Below are 19686 nucleotides of genomic sequence, written 5' to 3' on the forward strand. Positions count from 1 at the left end.
TATAAGTTTACCACTAGATGGCACTAAATACTACACACTGTCACTTTAGTAGGTACAGACTATGTCAATAAAAAATAAATATATCTTTAAAGGAATACATTTTAAACAACTCATATTGTATCTGCATGAGCAGGTGGACTCTTGACTTTCTACAGAAATATATTTTGCAGTTGTCCACATTTGTGTCAGTCTGCGTTTGAGCTGATCTCTGGTTCATCTGTGAGGTTCATATCTCTAGCTAGCAGCTGGCCACACGAGCACTAGTGTCCGATTAGGAGCTCAATATAGCTCACTCCTCAATGAATCACTTTCATTTGAAACAGAGATGAGAAATACATAATTAATGCTGTAAAGAAATGTTGTCCTCTGTTGGCTTGAGGCAACAAGCCAATTATTCTCTTGACCGGACAATACATTCACTATATTTGATGAAAAGCAATTTTGTTTGGTCAGATTTAATCAAATATTACTAATTCTGCTTTTGCGAGTCTGTGGCTCAAACCCTCCCTAGTGTTTACAGTCTTTTTCAACACTTGACCGACTTTATATCTGTCCATTCTGATCTGACCACAATAAACAAAAAACAAATGCGCATGCAGTGTGTGAAGTCTTCCGGGTAGTGTGGGAGCAATCAAACTGAGATTTTCTCAAGAGCGGTGGTCAAAATGTCATTAACCATTCACTCTTTTGTCTTACCAAACTGCAACAAGAACATGGCCCGGTCTCATGTCACAGCATTGCCCAATTTGGGATGTAATCAAACAAGCATCTCTCCACCTACTGAAGCAGCTGTTCGGCGCACTTGGGGCAAATAAACATCTGCTAGTGTAGGCTGACCAGTATGTTTGCCACAGGAAATTATCCTAATTGGCTTCTATGAAATGATTCTCCTTGACGCAATCTCTTGTATTCTAATTAAAACACACACAAACACATCTGTGGTTTCGCTGTCAATGTGTGCTAAACTGACATGATGAATTGAGCCTCAAAATACATTAACAGGCAATCAACAGACTTTATATTTGCATGTGACAGTGTCTCTCTTAAAAATGATTGCAATGTGTTCGCATGAGAGACATTGATAATAGTTAACTTGATAATTACAATGCGCCTTTTCAAATGTTTTTCCTAACATTAAATTAATGAATTTTGACAAAAACCAAAAACGTCTCAATTAGGTGCAATAAATAAAGTTCTATTTTTGTTATGTTTAAAGATGTTGACAGCCTACAGACACATTAGAACTGACACCTTTAAATATACAGTATGTATACACAAACACGAGTGGCGTGATGAAGGAACATCAAAGGATGTGCCTCTATGGAAACTGACAGTTGGGAAAAAATTCTCAATAACTAACAGTAGCTCAATTCGACTCTTGCATCACAAAAGCCTGGTGACTGCAAACAAACACAAAGAGGACCCTGCACCTCCTGTACTGACACCTGGAGGAGAGGGCAGGCGTTATCACACAAGTGCGTCTTTGCTTTTTCTCCAAATTTCAGGCTAAAGCCATGCGCCGAGGTTCCTCTAGGTTGGCGCGGAATCTTTCAAGAAATCGCGAGGCAAGTTCGTCATCGATAAGCCGCCCGTCACTTGACAAGGTGACGGTCATCAGCTGTTGGGTACGCAGGGTCTGGTTGTCCTCGCACAGACTTAATTCGGGCCTGGAGGTCCCGACGGCGAGAATGCAAGCCTGTGGAGGGTTGATCACAGCGCTGAAGCCACTAATGCCAAACATCCCCAGGTTGGATATACTGAGGGAAGCGAAGAATATGGAGAAATATAAGAGACAGTGAATATACTCAGAGAAAAAGCACAAAATAAACAACAACATATAGCTCAACTTAAAATAAATAAATAATAATACAATCAATGTAAAAAAAAAAAATAAAAAAAAAAGACAAAATAATAACTAGTCTGATGCTAAAGGAATACAAACAAATTATGTGATGTTAATGTTTTAAAAAGTTTTTATGATTTAGAATGTCCATGCACATATGCCAAGCAACGTTCCCCCGCACATTTGCAGTTTTTTTGTTTGGGGCAAAATCCTGTCGAATATCAAAAGACCTTATGGTGCACCAGTTCTTGGTAACTATGTTGAAGTGAGTGGAGGAGCTTCATTTAGTAATCCATAGCCCTGTCTAATAAAAATGTTGAGCTTTGTCTCCATCTGGTGGCATCTATAGGCAATTGTAATCCTTTATTTGCCCACAATAAACATAATTTCTGTTAAGATACTTATATAAGTATGAGATACATAGATTCAAATTTTACAAACTACACCAAATATTCTATCGTTTTCTCAATTTACTCCACCTAAGTACTATGATGGGGTGGCATGGCACAGTGGTAGTCATTTGTCCCAACACAGAGGTTGGGGGTTCGATTCCTGACCCTTTTGATCATGTGGAAGTGTCCTTGAGCAAGATACTGAACCCCCAGTAGCTCTGGATGCTGTGCCAGCAATAGCTGAATGCGAAATTGGTATGAAGCGCTTTGAATCCATCAACAAGTGGAAAAGTGCTAGTTACAAATGAAAGACCATTTACCATGATGTTCAAAGCGAGTAGAACAAAGCCGAAACTGCCCCGTAGGGTTGCTACAGGCCAGTTTCGGCTTTGCCTTATTTAGAGGGTTGGCCCAAGGGTGCACGACACGTGCAGCTAAAGAGAACAAAGAGCACGACATCTCCCACTAGTTATTCATTGCTCCCGGCTGACACAGAAAGAAACCCATTTTATGACCAAATGACACCATTCATTTAACCTCCATCCCCATTTGCTGCAAATGATGGGCTGATGTCCGATGTCAAAACATTTGATAGAATCATATCATGTATGTTTTTTATGTCTTTGTTTTACCTGAATGAGCCTCCCTGGTACTCTTCAGGTAAAAGTTTTCCATCTCGAGCCTTCTCGGCCAATGCCTATGAAGCACACATTATGTCATTTTTAGACCATTGAGCTGTATCAAAGAAACCAATCAACTATTAATGAGACAGTGGCCTTGGAAATTTGGCACAAAGTACGCACTTTACACTTAATTAGAGCAATAATAAAAATACAAATGTGTCAGTCTGTCAGAACACTATTCAAGTTGAATGGGAATATTTCTAGAAACATGGTTGAAGACTAAATTAATAAAGCTAGAATGTTGCTTCAGCATTCACAATAACCAATTATACATTTATAATTGGTTAAATTATTATTGGTTGGTAAATTGTACTGTATGACTTCCTAAACAACCATAACAACATAACAACAGTTGTTTAACATCCCCCCCAATAAAAAAAGGACAAACAGGAACATGGTGTTCGAAAACCAACAAACTGTCAAACAGCAGCCTTTGAGACAAATGGAAACCATCAGCTTAATAAAATGAGGAAATGGAACTGACAAAACCCAGAGAGGAAGATGAGGCATCTGGCAAACAAAGCAAACACATTATTGTGGCCAGGGTTTTATGGCAAATTGTGACCGAGTTGAGCAACCTTGGAAAAAGCACAATACATTCAAGACTGCGGCTACGGGATTGTCTCTAGTGGAGGAATGTGTACAAAATGTTCTTTGTTTTCTTTTTGGGGAAATATTTCATCACGGGAAATTGGTACTGACCCTCGTACAAACACTAACAGTATTCGCTGGAAAGGTGCAAAAACTACAAGGTAATTTGAAAGCAAGTTGAACATATTTTGAGGCTTCTGTAGTTCAAAATGTGTCCCCACTGACGTGCAATGGTTGGTTGCACGTCTTTGTCATGACAAATTGCAACCGTTCCGATGGATTTAGTGACAATTTAGTGTAGTCTGCCTTTTGCCCGTAGCCTGCTGAGATACACTCAAGCACGCCACAACCGCAAGACAAGGGAGAATAGACACTAAGCAAAATCATACAAATCTCACAAAGATTAATGCTGTATATATAAAGCCCTCAATGACTGTAGGTAAAAAGCTAACAAAGCAGTTATTCAGATTTAGGCTTTTACCTTTGCATTGGTGGAAATCTCCTGAACTCCTTTATTTGCGGCATCTCTGATGATGGGGGTAATGAGGCCTTTGTCAGTTGCGACAGCAATTGAAATGTGAATGGAGTCCAGTGCTCGGGGTCCATCATCTGACCATGTCACGTTCACATCCGGTAGCTCCTGTCATTAAAAATTCACGGGTAGTGTCACAACAATGCCAAACAAATTGCAAGTCAAGCCACTTTTTCCCAAGTTTTTAAATTCATTACAAAGGGAATGGGATTAGACCTTTACCCGTAGATTTGCATATTTGTGGATTTATTTTTGAAAATGTATATTTATATACAGTGCTATTCAAAAGTTTGTGAACCCTGCAGGCATGGTCAGATTTTTTTGTATATAATATTAAAATAATCTTATTAAATGTTTAGTCATACGCCAATCTATAATGCTGACTTGAACAAAAAGAATGATAATATTGTCATTCATTATTTGAGCAAAAGTTGTTGATTTAAGAAAAACTCAGATTTCATGGGTGCAAAAGTATGTGAACCTTTCACTTAATCAGAAATTGCACCTCCTTTTGCAATGATAACTTCTTCCAAAACTTTTCTTTAGTGACTTATGAGTCTTTCACATCTACGTTGGGGGATTTTTTGCCACTCTTCCTTACACACACACACACACACACACACAAAAATCAGTTTCTTTCCGCCCTATTTCCCTCGGTTATTCGAGGAAAACATATTGTTTTATTTTGAATCTCACCCCCCCCCACTGCAACTCCATATACATTTCAATGGACGTCAAACTTGACCTGGTCCCTATCCCCCACAGGGTCAACTGTAGTGGGCCAGAGAAATTTGTAACGAAATACTATGTGCTTGCACTAAATTGTCTATTGGATGTCTTTGGTTAGCTTGTACAATAAGATATATGAGATATGATATATGATGATATGAGATAAGAAATATTCTCCTGTGTGCTTGGGGGGGGGGGGGGGGTGTAACAACTAGTCACAACATGTCATTTTTCCTTCTGTGCAGATTCTCCAATCCACTAGAGCCTGTCAATTCAATTCAAATGTATTTATAGTGTGGCAAAATCACAACAGAAGTCATCTCAGGGCACTTTACAAATGGAGCAGCGCAAATCTATGACCACACTACTCACTTATTAAAAGACCACAACTAGAGAGGAGCAATACTTACTTTAAGCGTAACAGCAGCTGCCTTGATAATGAAATCGTTAACAGAAACCTTGATCTGGTCTGGAAAGACAAGGAAACAAAAGACTGAGTCATTTCATTGTGACACAATCCAGACAGGTGCTGCCTAAAAGCCCTATGGGTTCATCCCTGGTGTACAAGACTGAGAAAAAGAGTGAGTGTCAAAAACACGTCAAGTAAGACACAAATACAAGACAAAATACAGTAATAAACATCTATCCTAAGGAAGTGAAACTGCTCCACTCCCTAAACCAATGTAGGACACCACAGGCAATTTGGCCTGCATTTGTTGTTACTGTCGCAGATGGTTATGAATGTCGTGTGCAGCGTGATGACCGAACTAACCGTGAAATTGCACGATCCTGAACAAAGACAGTCCGCGATAACAACCGGAGAGAGAATCCGCCAGTACACACAGAACACTTGCTTACTGGTCTGGAATGGCCAAACCATTTCCTCAATGATACAGTAGCTAACCAGAGATGCAGTGGCCCTCCAAAAGTATTGCAATTGTAAGGTCAATTTTTGTTTTTGTTGTATACTATGAAGACACTTGGGTTTCACATAAAAAATGAGATATAGCCAAAGTTCAGAAATCCAGCTATTGTTAATACATGCAGATGTCTTAAACAACTCAGGACAGAACACCTTTTGTTTGAAGCCACCGACTTTTCAAGTGAACCAAAGTACTGAACAGACATTATTAAATTAACTTAAAATGAATAACATTTAATTGAACAATATAGCCACATCAATCTGTTTGACAATTACTTTTTATTCCTATTATTGGCAAAATGTTTGTGTCTGGTTTGTGAAATCAGAGTTATAACGAGCGTGACTAATCAGTTACTGTATGTGCCAGTTTCTTTCAGTGCTTCAGTCTTTGTCAAATGAGCAGTCATGTGAAACCCTTGAAATTCTCATCTTCAAGGACAATTATTGATATTCACATTATCAACAAAAGCTAGAACATGTTAATATAAACAGGTGACCCAGAATAAGTGTACAGACAAGCCTCTTGCTTACCTTTGGCTAAGTCCCTACGAAGCTTCATTACTGCAGCCATGTCGCAGTCAACAGAAGCATAAGCATGGGGGATCGTGGTTTTGGACTGTGTTAGCCTTTGAGCGATCACGCGGCGGACATTTGATGCTGGAATCTCCGTGAAAGTGCCCTGGGGAATAAGATTATCGAAGTCAAGACGCGGTGAAGTACTGTACACGTGGAATATATTACACTACATTACACATATAGATTATACATTACTTATAGACCCATTAATATTAAGGTCATGGTTAAGAGAAAAGGTTAGGTGGTTAATCAGTCAAAACAGATTGAACATGTCTGACATTGACAAAGATACCACTCAATTTATGAACATTCGAATAACAAACATACCGATTCCTAACAGCTGTGTTAGCTAAAATGTTGTTTGCTTAATACTCATTTGTATTTATGCATGCGGCTAGTTGTGAGGATGTCTATAATGTAGTAGTAATAATGATGGGGGCGGGTGGCAGGGCCTGGAGGCTGTACTGTAATCCAGCATAAATATACATATAACTGTAAATAACTAAAATAATTCATAAGATATTCTAATAAAGCAATGTCTATACACTTTTAAGATTCATACCTTTATAGCATCAGATTTAGTGTGTTTTCCTAGTGGCAACTTTTGTTTGTTATATTCTTACCATTGTTAGTACGTATTGTCTATTACCAGTGTTGGTTTGCATGAGTCTTAACCAATACATTTACTAGTTAGTTGGTTCCTAATGTTGGTAGAAAATTTACTGATGTAATGCATTTAACAATTCTTGACCTGCGGCAATACCCGTGTGTGAATATTTTTGTATTTCTGTTATATTGTGTGAATGATAATTGCTTAATTAGTTTTGAAAATTGCAAGTGGTAAATGCTTTTATGTTTTACATTGAATGTATTAAAAAGGGGTGGGATTAAATAAATTGTCTTATTCCCATTCCCTTTCAGGCATCTTGTTTCAACATTTAATATGTACTTTTCTTTATGTCTTTGTTATTGATGTCAATTGGGATATGTTGTCTGAAATAAACACAAGAAAGAAAAAAAGAAAGAAAGTGCGAATTGGTGAAACCAGAATCAATGAATTAACTGATGACATGCATGCATTTACAGTATTATCAGAAAAGAGCATGACATGAGCTTTATGTTTTATATGGTATGTCATTTAAAACCCACCGGTGCACCTGGCTTTCCTGGTACAGAAAGAGGAGGTATGTTGGGTCTGCTGCTTGATTGTGGTGGAATAGCTGCTGGGATTGGGGCAGGACCAGAAGAAGGCGGAGCAGCCATTGGTGTCGTTTTTGGCTCTGGAGACATCTTCAGAAGATTTAATGCATCTCTGTAGAGCCGAAATAGACCCCAAAAATTTGAAATGGGAATCGCAGGATCACAGTTAAAGTCCTACTGTAGACAAATGGAAGTTGTCTGAGAAATGCCGGTCTGGTTTTGTCGCTACCACCAATGGACCCTTGAGCAAGGTAACAACCCCACTGCCCATAGCTCAAACGTGCAGCAATGTTTGTGCACCCCTCGCGTTCACAAAAATTTCAAATAAAATCTGATTTGATTTCTTGGCCTTAACGCCCAATCCTAGGGAAGCGCATGTATCAGGTGCCTCTATTTGTAGAGTTCTAGTTTCAAGTCAGTGCACCAGGGTCCATTGTCCTCTGACCTTAGCTGATATACCATTCCCTTGTTCATGCATTGTAACATTTCCTGTAGTACATAAGTGCCTTGTTTCTTTACTGATAGGAGCATTTGATTGTGGAAGGACTGAGGTCACTTGGAAATTCCCCCCTAGAAAAACTGGTAAGACATTTAGGTTTGAAAAAAACAACAAAACCTGAAATACACATCATGACAGTCAGAGATAACACAGTGGGCTGAATTTTCGTAGACAACGCACATGCGCTCTGCGTAAAAACTGGCAAATCTGTTTTTTCATTTGGCGTGTTTGGCAAATTGTCAGAGTGTGCTGTGCCATGCTGGGCGTTCCAACGATCCGGGGGCATTTTATTTTACATGTCTTTGGCGCATCTGAAAATTTGACGGCTGACAGTAATTAAGATTTAAAACGTTCTGAATCATTGTATAAATCAACACATTACAAACAAAACACATTATTATAATCTTTATTATACCTTTAAAATCACCCCCCTGCCCACAGCACAGCTTTGGGGGGAGTCGAGGGGGTTCACACACGGACACTAACTGTCTGGATGCCCACTTCTGCAGCGGTGATCTGTAATTGCCCTGGACAACTTTACTTGCACGTTTAGATCTTTATTTTTATTTATAAACGTACTTTGCACATGACAATCGCGTGAATGGACTCCAGCCATGCAGAGTGTGCGCCCCTCTTGTACTGAATTTAAGGGGAACGAGAAGAGAGATTCTCCGATTCTCTCCATCTCACCTTTTAACTCCAACTGTCTACACCAAGTAGCACTAACACACTACCTTTAAAACCATGTTATAGTATAGTTACATTTCTCCCCCAAATCTTATTAATCATTTTTTGCTCCAGAAAGGACATCTCACAATTGACATTGTTGCTCGATGCACTAAAAACGCTGTGTCGTGTTTGTGTCACGTGGTGGAAAAGAACATCTGTTGTGTGTTTTGAGTCTCTTTAAAACAAACAAACGCAAAATACCTCAAAAAATGTAAAATATCTTATGCTGCAGTCAGATCAAACACAAGTTGAACTATTCTTGTGATGCGATCACATACAACGTAAATAGAGTTGGTGTAAATGGGTGCAAATCTGTGATGGTTGGAAAATTGACGCAGTTTATAGGCAACGAGAGTGGGGCGAACACATTTGCTGAAGTTGGTAAATTTGAACTGGAAGACACACTTTGCGTCACAGCAGCCAATCGGTATTGAGAATGTACTTATATACATATGTAAGACAAAATATTTCTTGCAGTCTGTGGGCACTGGACTTGTACAACACTGCCAGTTTCCAATGATGAGACAAAAACGAGAAAGCACATAAGAATGGTGAAAAGGACGTTAATGTATATGGTAAGTGTATTTATTTGCTTACAGCTGTTGAATTGTGATCAAAGATAGCGATAGCATTTCCCATTAGCCAAAGTATTAATACAATGACCTGATTGACCAGCATGATGACATGCCGTGCATTCTTTTTTGTTAGAGGAGAAGAAATGCCTCTCCTTTTCTCTGTTGTGGCATGCAAATGAAACGGCTACGTTCATAGTATCAGTAATCAAACTCATGAGAAACATGAGGTGAAGCATCATTTCGCATTCAATGTGAACGTAGAGACAAGTTCACTGCTCAAACTTACTCCTTAGTGATTAGTCCTCTTGGTCCGGTAGGTGTGGCCAGTTTTGGATCAACGCCATGAGTGTCCAGGATGTGTCTTGCTGCTGGGCTTAGTCGTAACCTGAAGGACAACGAGCCATGATGACAAGTTACCGTTAGACTAAAATGTTTTATTTCATGGACCTTTTAATTTTGTGTCACATTCTACCTTTAATTCAAGTCTCCTATGGACATTAGCTAATTGAACTCCTGTAACTCTAAATCTAAACCATCTGAGCAGGGTTTTTTTTAAATATACAATCCAACCGAGTTTATGCAGACTTTCAAATAAATCGTAATATGTCAACTGGCTCACCGCAAAATGTTAGTATAACAAACACATACTCTGTTTCCTGCACCAACATGTCCATTGAAGTCTGCACCAATGACAACTCTCTCACTTCTAGGGATGCTCTGCATCATTTCATCAAGGTCCTACCAAAAGTTTTCCTTCTCCTCCAGCTCACATCCTACATGTGGCGCATACCCACTAACAACATTGATCATCACACCTTCGATTCTTAGCTTCAGGCTCATCATTCTGACACTCTTTTTATCTTCAGGACATTCCTAACAAACTCCTCCTTCACGATAACTCCTACTCCATTTCTCTTCCTATCTACACCATGATAGAATAACTTGAACCCTGCTCCTAAACTTCTAGCTTTGCTCCCTTTCCACCAGGTCTCCTGAACACACAGTATGTCCTCCTGTCCGAGACTCCTGGTGTTCCTCTTCTCTTTCTTCCTACAAAGACACCTTCTTCCTCTCCTTCTTCGACCAACAGTAGCCCAGTTTCCACCGACATCCTGTAGGTCAACAGCACCGATGGCGGTCGTTGTTAAACCGGGCCTTGACCGATCCGGTATGGAAGTCATATATTTGATTTGCATATGTCATTTGGCCAAAGTTTTACACCGGATGCCCTTCCTGATATAACCCTCTGCATTTATCCGGGCTCGAGGCCGGCACAAGACGACACTGGCGTGTGCCACCTTGCGGCTAAATGTTTTTTACAGTACTGGATATACAAAATGCTCAGTAGTGTTTAAATATGTTAAGTGTTCAATGGTTCTTCAGTTATTACAAATGTTTAATAAAAAATAAAAAATCTGAATTTGAAGTTGTTTATGTGTCAGTTATCATTCCACTGTGTTATACGTATTTTATAAGTTTCTGCCGTGATGTTGTTTTAGTATCAGCATGGAGGCACTATTTGCAGGTACAGCTCTGGTACCATGATAACAAAATTAGATGACACTTACGATCCTGTTGGGACTATTTTTGGTGGAGAAGGAGCAGCAGGAGGATCAATGGTGGAAACGGTTTCATGTATAGCAGATGCAGGTGCAGATGGAGGTGGAATCTCAACCTGCGTCCAGTCTTGTCCCTCCTCCACCATAACAGCAATGAGAGTTCCTAGGCGCACGTTGCGACTTCCCTCCTCCATCTGAAATGCAGGACAAATAGAATAACATGGCATGCTGTGATGTGGCTCACTGTAATTGAAACACTGAAATAAAATAGGTTGCTGTGTAGTGCGGTGAGTGACTTTTCATGGTTGGTTGCTGTCACAATGATTCAAGATCCTGTTAAGAGCTCATCTAAATACACTGTGTGACTTTTACTACTCTCTTCATGGTCCACTGGACATTGTCAATCAATCAATACTAATTCATTCTAAATGAAAGGCCATGCCTAATACACTGCCGTCCGCACTTGGTCAGTTTTCAAAAGGTATCCACAAATGGTCCAAGTAGGGAGAAAGTCTACGAGGCTGCTTTCTGCAGACGTGCAAAATAAATGATAGTGTTAAAATAGTCAAATACTGTGTGCTAAAACGCATACTTTGTTGTTTGCAGGGCTGTACAATATTGAAAAAAAACATGCAATATGTGCCATTGGTGCTGTAGTACCAAACAATGACAGCAGTGCTATGCAAGTTATGCAGACAGTCATCAAGCAAAAAGAGCCTGAAAATAAGTGTCCATTTGTGCAATAGTTACAATAATTACAGTGCGATGACAATTGTACAGATAATGTGAAAAATCGTCACACAATGACCAGTAGTGCAGTAATTGTACTCATGTGCCATGTCTCAACCGTTGTTTTTGTTTTATTGTTGCTCGTTCTGTGATACTACCAGTCTAGCAGAGACAAATTCCTTGTGTTTCTGCATAGGTGGCCAATCAAGACATTTCTGATTGAATATACTGTACAAGCATTTCAATTGATTCAAGTTAAAAACAAATTATTATTATTATATTTGGTTAGCAAGTATGTGGTCCTATGTGGGCCCTTGAGTATCACTGATGAAAAATTGCGGCCCAGTCCATCCAGGAACTAAAGCGATCGATCCTGCGTACCACGTGAATCACTTGGTTATCACGAATCACACATAAAACAATTTGGAGTATTCAAGTAACCTGACTGAGTAGCACCTTTAATATACAGTATCATGTTCAATCCAATCCATTTTTCTCCCACAGCACTTTATACATTATCAAGTGTAGTATTACTTAAGTCTTACTTCCCAGGGTCAACCACAACAAATCAAATCTTGCAGGACAAGTTATCAAATATTTATTTTAGCCCTATCACTCCATGGACCTGTTAATGTAAACAGCCCGACTGGATCTTGAGACACACAGCAATTCTGCTTTGGCTTAGCAGTAAAAATAATAATAATAATAATAATTTAAAAACTTACACACTTCCTCCAAACACTGTGCGCCCAATTGCTTTTAACTGTATTGAAAGCATGTTTTACATGAAAAAATGAGTGAAACAAGAAATCATGCTACTCCATGAAGACTGACATGTTTCGCTCCACAAACCGGAAGTACATCAGCGGAAGTACTTTTAGCGATAATACTTTTCCTTTGAACACAAATACAATTTGTAATTATCCAATAATTAGTAAACCTTTTTTAATTACAAATAAATGTTTTTGTGTGAGGGAACACTTGTACAGTTTTTGTTTAATATTCTGTGGGTATGACTAACCTGTGTAATTGACTTTACCCACAACAGATTCAAAATTAAAAACCATGGTAGAGCAATGCTGTAACAGAATGATGACATTTAGCAATATCTGGCCACAGTGAAATGGATCCACCCAGCCTAGCCCAGGGTCAGATTCTCAGAAATTGGTAAAAGAGCCCCCCCCTTAGATAACTATATTACAGCATAAGTTCCATCATGCCAATGGGAATCTCATTTAGTCAAATGTGGTTAGGCCTACTGATGGTATGGTGGTCAAGTAATAAAACTAAAATAATATAATAAACCAAAAACGTGCTTACAAAAGCACAGTTATAGAAGCTACCATATATTAACTATTCTTAACTTGTTACACTATATTCAGCTAAAATAAAATAAAAAGTCTCACATTGGACATGCAATGTTTCCAGCTGATGGTTTTTGTATTAACTACAATACACATTACAATTTTAACTATGGGAGTAAATACCGGCCTCCTTTCTCTGCTTGCCTCAGCTCTCAAGCCCCTACCCCCAATTCCTCAGTGGTTGCCATGGAAACTACCATACCCACAGTAGCAAGGAAAGATTAGCGTAAGGAATTGTGGAAAAGCAAAATAAATAAAAGCATAAATTAATGGTAAATTTGCCGGTTATTAACCTTTTTTTTATATCACTACAAGGTTGCAGTCTATAGTAACATGAGAAAATGAGACAGGGAACACATATCTAGTCGTCACAGTTCAGGCACCTTCTGTCACTTTGAAAAAAAAAAAAGGTTTGTCTTCACTTTGCGAAGGGCAACACTCCATGATCCTGTAACATGCACTAGAAGATTAAAATGGGGAAATAAGGTGCTCAAATTCTATTTGAAAAAAAGTCTATATTTTTCGGTGGAGCAAAAAGAAGGTCAAGAAGACTACTAATTGCTCTTTCTTTGAAAGCCTATTAAAAAAAAGCAAACACCTACCAACAGCAACACAATGGGGAATGGACCTAGAGAAATGTCTGCCATGAAAGAAAATCCTTTTATGTACTGTCACTGTGCCCGGAAAGCGGAATATGACTTTCACAACAGAATGCATTTTAAGGACAGGATTGAAAACAGCAGCAAATCATCTTGTTTGATAGCAGCTAGAAAACACCTTCAGCATTGATGTACACAAGATGCTGTGTGTGATTTTGGCATTTGTTCTCACCAGAATCTTTGCCATGATACCGTCATCATTAGATTCCATGGTAACTACAGCTTTGTCAGTCTCAATTTCACAAAGGGCATCGCCTGTTGCCACTGCCTCACCTGCAATGGTTAAAGAGTACATGAATATATCATCTAAATTGAACATTTTTAAAGACATTGTGAGCGCTCAATTAAAAAAAAAAAAAATGAAAAGAATCTACAAACATTTGTGAAAATGTTAGCTTCACAACAATGGACGAATTTGTACAAATGTATGAAAATGTCATTTTGAAATTAAAACATTTTGTTATATTATTATTGTTTTTATTTCAAATTTACTAGTAACAGAAAATAATTACTGACACAAACAAGTGTGTAAGAATGTTCCGGGTGAGGGCAGCATCTTAACTGAAAATCTTCATGTGGAAGATGGTAAACAAACAAAAAATCATGTTTTTTCAAATTTTCCCCTACAGATTCCCAGCTGCGCCCTGTTTAACGCCTGTCTCACAATATATATTTTTTGATTACTGTCTATTATATTTAGGTCAGGGCAAAAAAAAAAAAAAGCGCGATTTTTACAGACATTCAGGACGATTACGATTTTAATCGATTTTAGTCTAATAAACCCAACAAACCATTATTGCCCAGCCCTAATTATATTTAATTAATATAAATAATAAATATAAATGATATATAAAATAATATAAATAAAATATATTTACTAGTTCAAAGTTTATAATTCAAGCCTTTGGACCCCCCACCCCCCACCCCAGTTGCCTCATGACGAATGCAGTGCCTGGATGAGCAGAACCACTAAGAAGTGATGAATAGTGACTGCTGGGTTTCCATAAGTCAATTAATCACCAGGCCTATGCATGCAACGCCGCATGAGCGTGATGTGTTGTCATAGAGAATGATAATTAGCGCTTGCTGTTGGCCCGTGCAGTTGCAAGGTAAATATTACCATAGTTTTCATGCACACATTCTTTAGTGGTATTGACAACTGAGCTGTGAAGGAATATTAAAATTTGGGATAGCGCCAGGAAGGGTTGTGACTTGAAGTTGTAAATTCCTTTTACCTTCTTTCTTCAGCCATTTGACAATGTTTCCCTCCTCCATGGTTGGTGAGAGAGCTGGCATTTGCAAGTTGAGTGGGGCGACACCTACCGGACACAAAGATCACAGCATGACTTACACTCCACTTGAATAGGCACTTGAAGCCAATGCCGAAATACTCCTTTGAACACTTCTGGCAGCAATGTAAAAAAATAAAATAAATAAAAAAAAGACTAGTGCTGGGCAAAAAATTTGAATATTGAGGAAAATTTTAAAAAGTGAAACTTGCAGGCTACATTAGTTCATCGCTAGGGTTGGGGAATCCAGGTCCAGAAAGTAAAAACCCTTAAACCGTTTGGGTTTAGCCACAGGTGCTTCCACTCAACAAGTGGCGACGAGCTCATTATAACCTGCTAGGTGAGTAGAAGCACTTGTGGGTTAGGGTTATGTGGCAGTTTTTTTTTTACTTTCTAGACCTGGTTTCCCCAAGTTTGGTCCTAGAGAGCCGCAGTCCTGCATGTTTTCGGTGTCTCCTGCCTGCAACCCAGGTGTTTCAAATCATCAGCTCATAATTATGTTCTTTCTGCAGGAGCTTCTCAGCTGTGTTTGAGGAGGGCGACATCAAAAACTTGAAGGACTGCGGCTCTCTAGGGCCGAACTTGCCTACCCCTGCCCAACCTGTTCACCACACAAAAAGTTAAATATTTCAAGCCTTTATTTCTTTCCATTTTGATGATTATAGCATAAAGACACACACAAAATAACATTATGTTCATGTACTTTAATACAGTGCTCTGTGAGCAACTGATCATCCATCTTATTTTGGGATTTCTTTTGATAACTGTGTCAATGATGATTTTCTGTACAACCATCAAGTCAGCAGTCTTCCCCGTGATACTCAAGCCTACTAAAACAGACTGAGAACATTTAGAGGCTGAGGAAAACCTCTGATGTTGTTTTGCATTAAATAGCTGACAAGTTTAGGACATCAGGAGCCTACAATGTTGAGCTTTGTCACAATTTTCTAATTTTGTCAAACACTGGATTTTTTCTTTATTTTTTAGTTTTGTGTCTTTCTGCCATAATCATCAAAATTGAAACAAATACCAGCTTCCAATATTTAATTTTGTGTGTGGTGAACTAATGTAAAAGTTTCACTTTTTGAAACAAATTATTGAAATAAATGGACGTTTCTACTTTCCTCGATATTCAAAATTTTCTGACCAGCACTAGTGTGTGTATCTATATACGATCATCCATGAGTGCGATCAGCCGATTCTGATACCAATCACATAGATTGGCTGGCCAGTTTTCAGTTTTAGAGTTGCTCACTAAGGATTGCATTACATTAAAAATCAATTAAATTGTTTAATTTTCAATTATTTTATGCATCAGATAAAAAAAAAAAACATTCTATGCAAATTTCCATCCCTTAATTATACAAAAACAGGACATTATTTCAAATTGACAGTGCAAAAAATGCACAAACATTCTATGATTCCGTTACTGCTTTGGTCTGCAACGTGCAGTGTCAAGGATAGGGGGAGGGGACGATACAATGCACACAGGTTGGCTTCAGGCTGCAAAGTACGAGCTGCGGGTGATCGCTTTTGGCGATCGGCAATGAGTGCCATTGATCAACACATGCCGATCACGTACTTTCCCGCAGAAATCGGCTGATCGATCGGAACACCACTACTGAATATTCTACAAAAGGCATCTAAATCTTGTAACCGCTAAGCAGCACATAGCTTTCAGTGAGGTCAGTGAGCCTGCAATTCCCAGCATGCCCACAAATGATCCATCCTTTCGTAGCTCTTTCTTTGTGCTTGTCAAGTGAATGGTTTGTTTCTAAACCCATCTCAACATCACAATGACCTCAATGTTCAAATCTATCAGCACATTTTGAATTTATTATTGATCGATTAATTGCCAACAAGTAGCAAGGCATTTGGTGCGGGTGGCCTACTTGCCACCCCAGAGTTACGCCAGAGTGACTAAAGTCATGTCGGTATTTAATTTTATTTTTATTTTTTTAACTCATTTTAATCAACATTAAATTATGTTAAAGATCATGGTAGTTTTTGTTTTTTGGTAGTTATGACTGTGTTTTGAAATGTGGTGTATAAATAATAATAAATAATATCCAATAACCACAACTGCATTATTATTTATTTATTCATTTTAATTGAAGAGTTCAAGTTTACCTTCTTAGAGAACCAATTAACATAGTGACATGCAGAGCATTCTATTTCATATGTCATTCTGCTGGCATCTGTTGGACACACTGATACACTGCAAGTGCAAAGTTAAAAATGGAGCCCGTGTGGGTTCTCAGGGAGTTCTTCCCAAAGTAGCAGCAAACACGAATAACTGGCACTGTCAGCTGAATTTGAGAGGGGGGTGGTTACTATCATATTAATTTCAAAATACAGCCATTATTATATTTCCTGCTACAACTCAAATACAACCAAGAGTACAAGCAAAAGTGGGGAAAACATTACCAGCTGTTTTTTTATTTTTATCACAAGTGTTTTATGTTTCTGTGTAAATTCTTCATCACAAGGTCAATGATAAAACTCAAAGGTTCAACAAATGAGTCTGGGTAGTAATTGATCATGAAGGTTTAGTTTTAGGGCCGAAGTATACCGTGGGTATACTTCCCACTCAGTGACAGTGTGCACGTGAGGAACAGTGTGGTTAATCCTGCCTCTAGAGGTCCGGAGTCCTGCATGTTTTAGATGTTTCTGTCCTCCAACACATCTAAAGATTAGGATTATTGCCAGGCTTCTACAGAGCTTGCTGATTATTTGAATCAGGTGTGTTTGGAGGACGGGGACATCTAAAACATGCAGGACTCCAGCCCTTGAGGACCAGAATTGAGGTAGCCTGATGTAAAGGTTTGTCTCTCCTTATGGACCTTTACCTCAAAGTCAGTTGTGATGGGCTCCAGACCCGGCTCCCCACAACCCTGAACTGGATAAGGAAAGCAGTATAGAAAATGGACGTCTGGATGATGTGTGACAGTTTTGCATTATGATGTGTAGATGCATCCCCTCACTAGAGAGAAAGGGCTCATTACAAACCATGGCAGTCTTTTACAACTCAGGTCCATTGATCTTTGTATTTGTATAAGTATTTTCCTGATTAACCCCAAAACACAGACCCAGCGGTTTTGTTCCACAGTGATGGGGAGCTCTACATGTCAGACATAGTAAGGAAAGCATGCGTTCTGTACCATGTTCATTGTGGCTGCACTCAGCAGCTGTAAAATGATGGTTACGGAGTATTTAATCAATTTTAATTCTATTATCATAGGCGACCCTAACCCTAACATAGTGAAGGGTGTATCCTTCCTTGACATTTACCGCTTAATACGTTGTCCTGTGTGGACGCGTTTAAGTGTCAGAAGTGAGACTAAAAAATTATATTAAGGCGTTACTGAAATGTGGTTACAAAATTGTTTGCCAAAGAACCATAAAGCGAGAGAAAATTGTGTAGGCAAATGTCAACGGTCGTCAAGCTTTCGTCATTCACAAAACTGCACATAACGTCACTCACCGAAGGTCCATGGAGACTGAAAGAAGTATCTGGCGTGCTCTTGTAATGACTGCGTGCTCCACACAGATTTAGTTATGTTAGATAATTTAAGGCCGAATAAGATTCCTTGACGACCCAGACGCAAGGAGGCCGCCATGTTGATGCCCTCATTGGAAGAAACGTGCGGGTGCCTGATCAAAAATGGTTACATTTTCAGAGAGTCAAATGTTGCTTGTTTTATCATGTAGTTATAAACAATAGACATACTGGTTAAGACATTTTATGTTGTGGCATTTGTAGGGTTTGATATTGTTTACTTTCGACGCAAATGGACAGGCATAGCCTGTAGGTCATTTCAGGGCCCTGGCCATAGACGTCTACGTATAATCGTCAGGGCTTGTCACGAAAGTCAGCGCGTCAGCCATATTTGATGTGGCAGACCTGCCATAAAACTAATGCTAGTACATTGAATGCATATCTTAAAGCTTTTATTTATATATATATATATATATATATATATATATATATATATATATGGGAAACCTGTAATAAACATGTGACATACTCATATAGACAATTCAATATGAACATTTTCAGTATGTTACACGCAAAATGCAATCCAATCTCTTCAACTTCGTGACTGTGATCATCACCAACCCTTTCTCTTCATTAAGCACTTACACAACAATGAAAGTCAAATACTGATTTCATTTTGTTTGTTCATGCTTCAATTACTCATGGAAGGTTACAACCAGTTTGATTTAATGTTTGTGTCACCTGTGCCTAGCATTTGAATTGTTGGCAAATTAAGTAGATTAACAATGCCCAATTACCACGTCATGTTTGTGTGTTATTCCCCTAACCTACAATCTGGCTTTGCCAGTTTGGTACTTAGCGATGAAGCTCAGAGATTTGTCAACAACAGCAGCAGAGCTCAAATGAGTGCAGTCATAAACCCCACACTGTTTAGTTGTTTCATGTACTGTACATACCTGAAATACAGGTTTGGTGGTCTTCCTGCTGGGTATTTCTGCCTGACGCACCTCTAAAGTGCCTTTGTGCTCTCTGCAAATGCCTTGTGCACTCGCGCCTCACTAACCAACGGGGAGACTAGACGTGTCATCGTCATCTAACAGTAGATGTTTCGCTCCTTTAACCCCCACCATGGCGGACAGAGATGGCAAAAGTACGCACACCACATATAAGTACAGTTAATGTACTTGTAAAAAGACATATAAAACTGTAAGTACAGACTTTAAACTGTATTTATGTGCAAAAGTAAAGTATCTTGCTACTCCAAATCTGTTACCATTTTCGTTCATGCTTCCTGGTTCATGTCTGTCCTCGTTGCT

General features: G+C 38.8%; 1 protein-coding gene across 2 annotated transcripts; it reads right to left on the minus strand.

Annotated features, from left to right (window-relative positions):
- Positions 1 to 995: 995 nt before the first annotated feature.
- Positions 996 to 19433, minus strand: pdhx (pyruvate dehydrogenase complex component X). Of its 2 annotated transcripts, XM_077569177.1 has the most exons (12): positions 19327 to 19433; positions 18356 to 18525; positions 14818 to 14901; positions 13755 to 13855; positions 10840 to 11024; positions 9558 to 9656; positions 7418 to 7580; positions 6224 to 6371; positions 5181 to 5239; positions 3991 to 4149; positions 2868 to 2932; positions 996 to 1757 (listed from the first exon to the last, which is right to left on the minus strand). In XM_077569177.1, the coding sequence occupies exons 2-12, from the start codon at positions 18489 to 18491 to the stop codon at positions 1502 to 1504; spliced, it is 1455 nt and encodes a 484-aa protein (XP_077425303.1). In that variant the 5' UTR covers positions 18492 to 18525; positions 19327 to 19433; the 3' UTR covers positions 996 to 1501. The 2 variants fall into 2 exon arrangements, with proteins under 2 accessions (XP_077425303.1, XP_077425302.1); XM_077569176.1 differs by lacking the exon at positions 19327 to 19433 and having other exon boundaries at positions 18356 to 18626.
- Positions 19434 to 19686: the final 253 nt, after the last annotated feature.

This window comes from Vanacampus margaritifer, chromosome 6 (genome assembly GCF_051991255.1).
Source record: "Vanacampus margaritifer isolate UIUO_Vmar chromosome 6, RoL_Vmar_1.0, whole genome shotgun sequence".
Lineage (NCBI taxonomy): Eukaryota > Metazoa > Chordata > Actinopteri > Syngnathiformes > Syngnathidae > Vanacampus > Vanacampus margaritifer.

Excerpts from the sequence above, each read along its gene's own strand:
- pdhx (XM_077569177.1), bottom strand. The coding sequence starts at position 18,491 with ATGGCGGCCTCCTTGCGTCTGGGTCGTCAAGGAATCTTATTCGGCCTT. Across the intron at positions 9,657-10,839 it reads AAAATAGTCCCAACAGGATC|GTTACGACTAAGCCCAGCAG; the intron begins GTAAGTGTCATC and ends GTTGTCCTTCAG. Across the intron at positions 2,933-3,990 it reads AGATTTCCACCAATGCAAAG|GCATTGGCCGAGAAGGCTCG; the intron begins GTAAAAGCCTAA and ends TGTGCTTCATAG.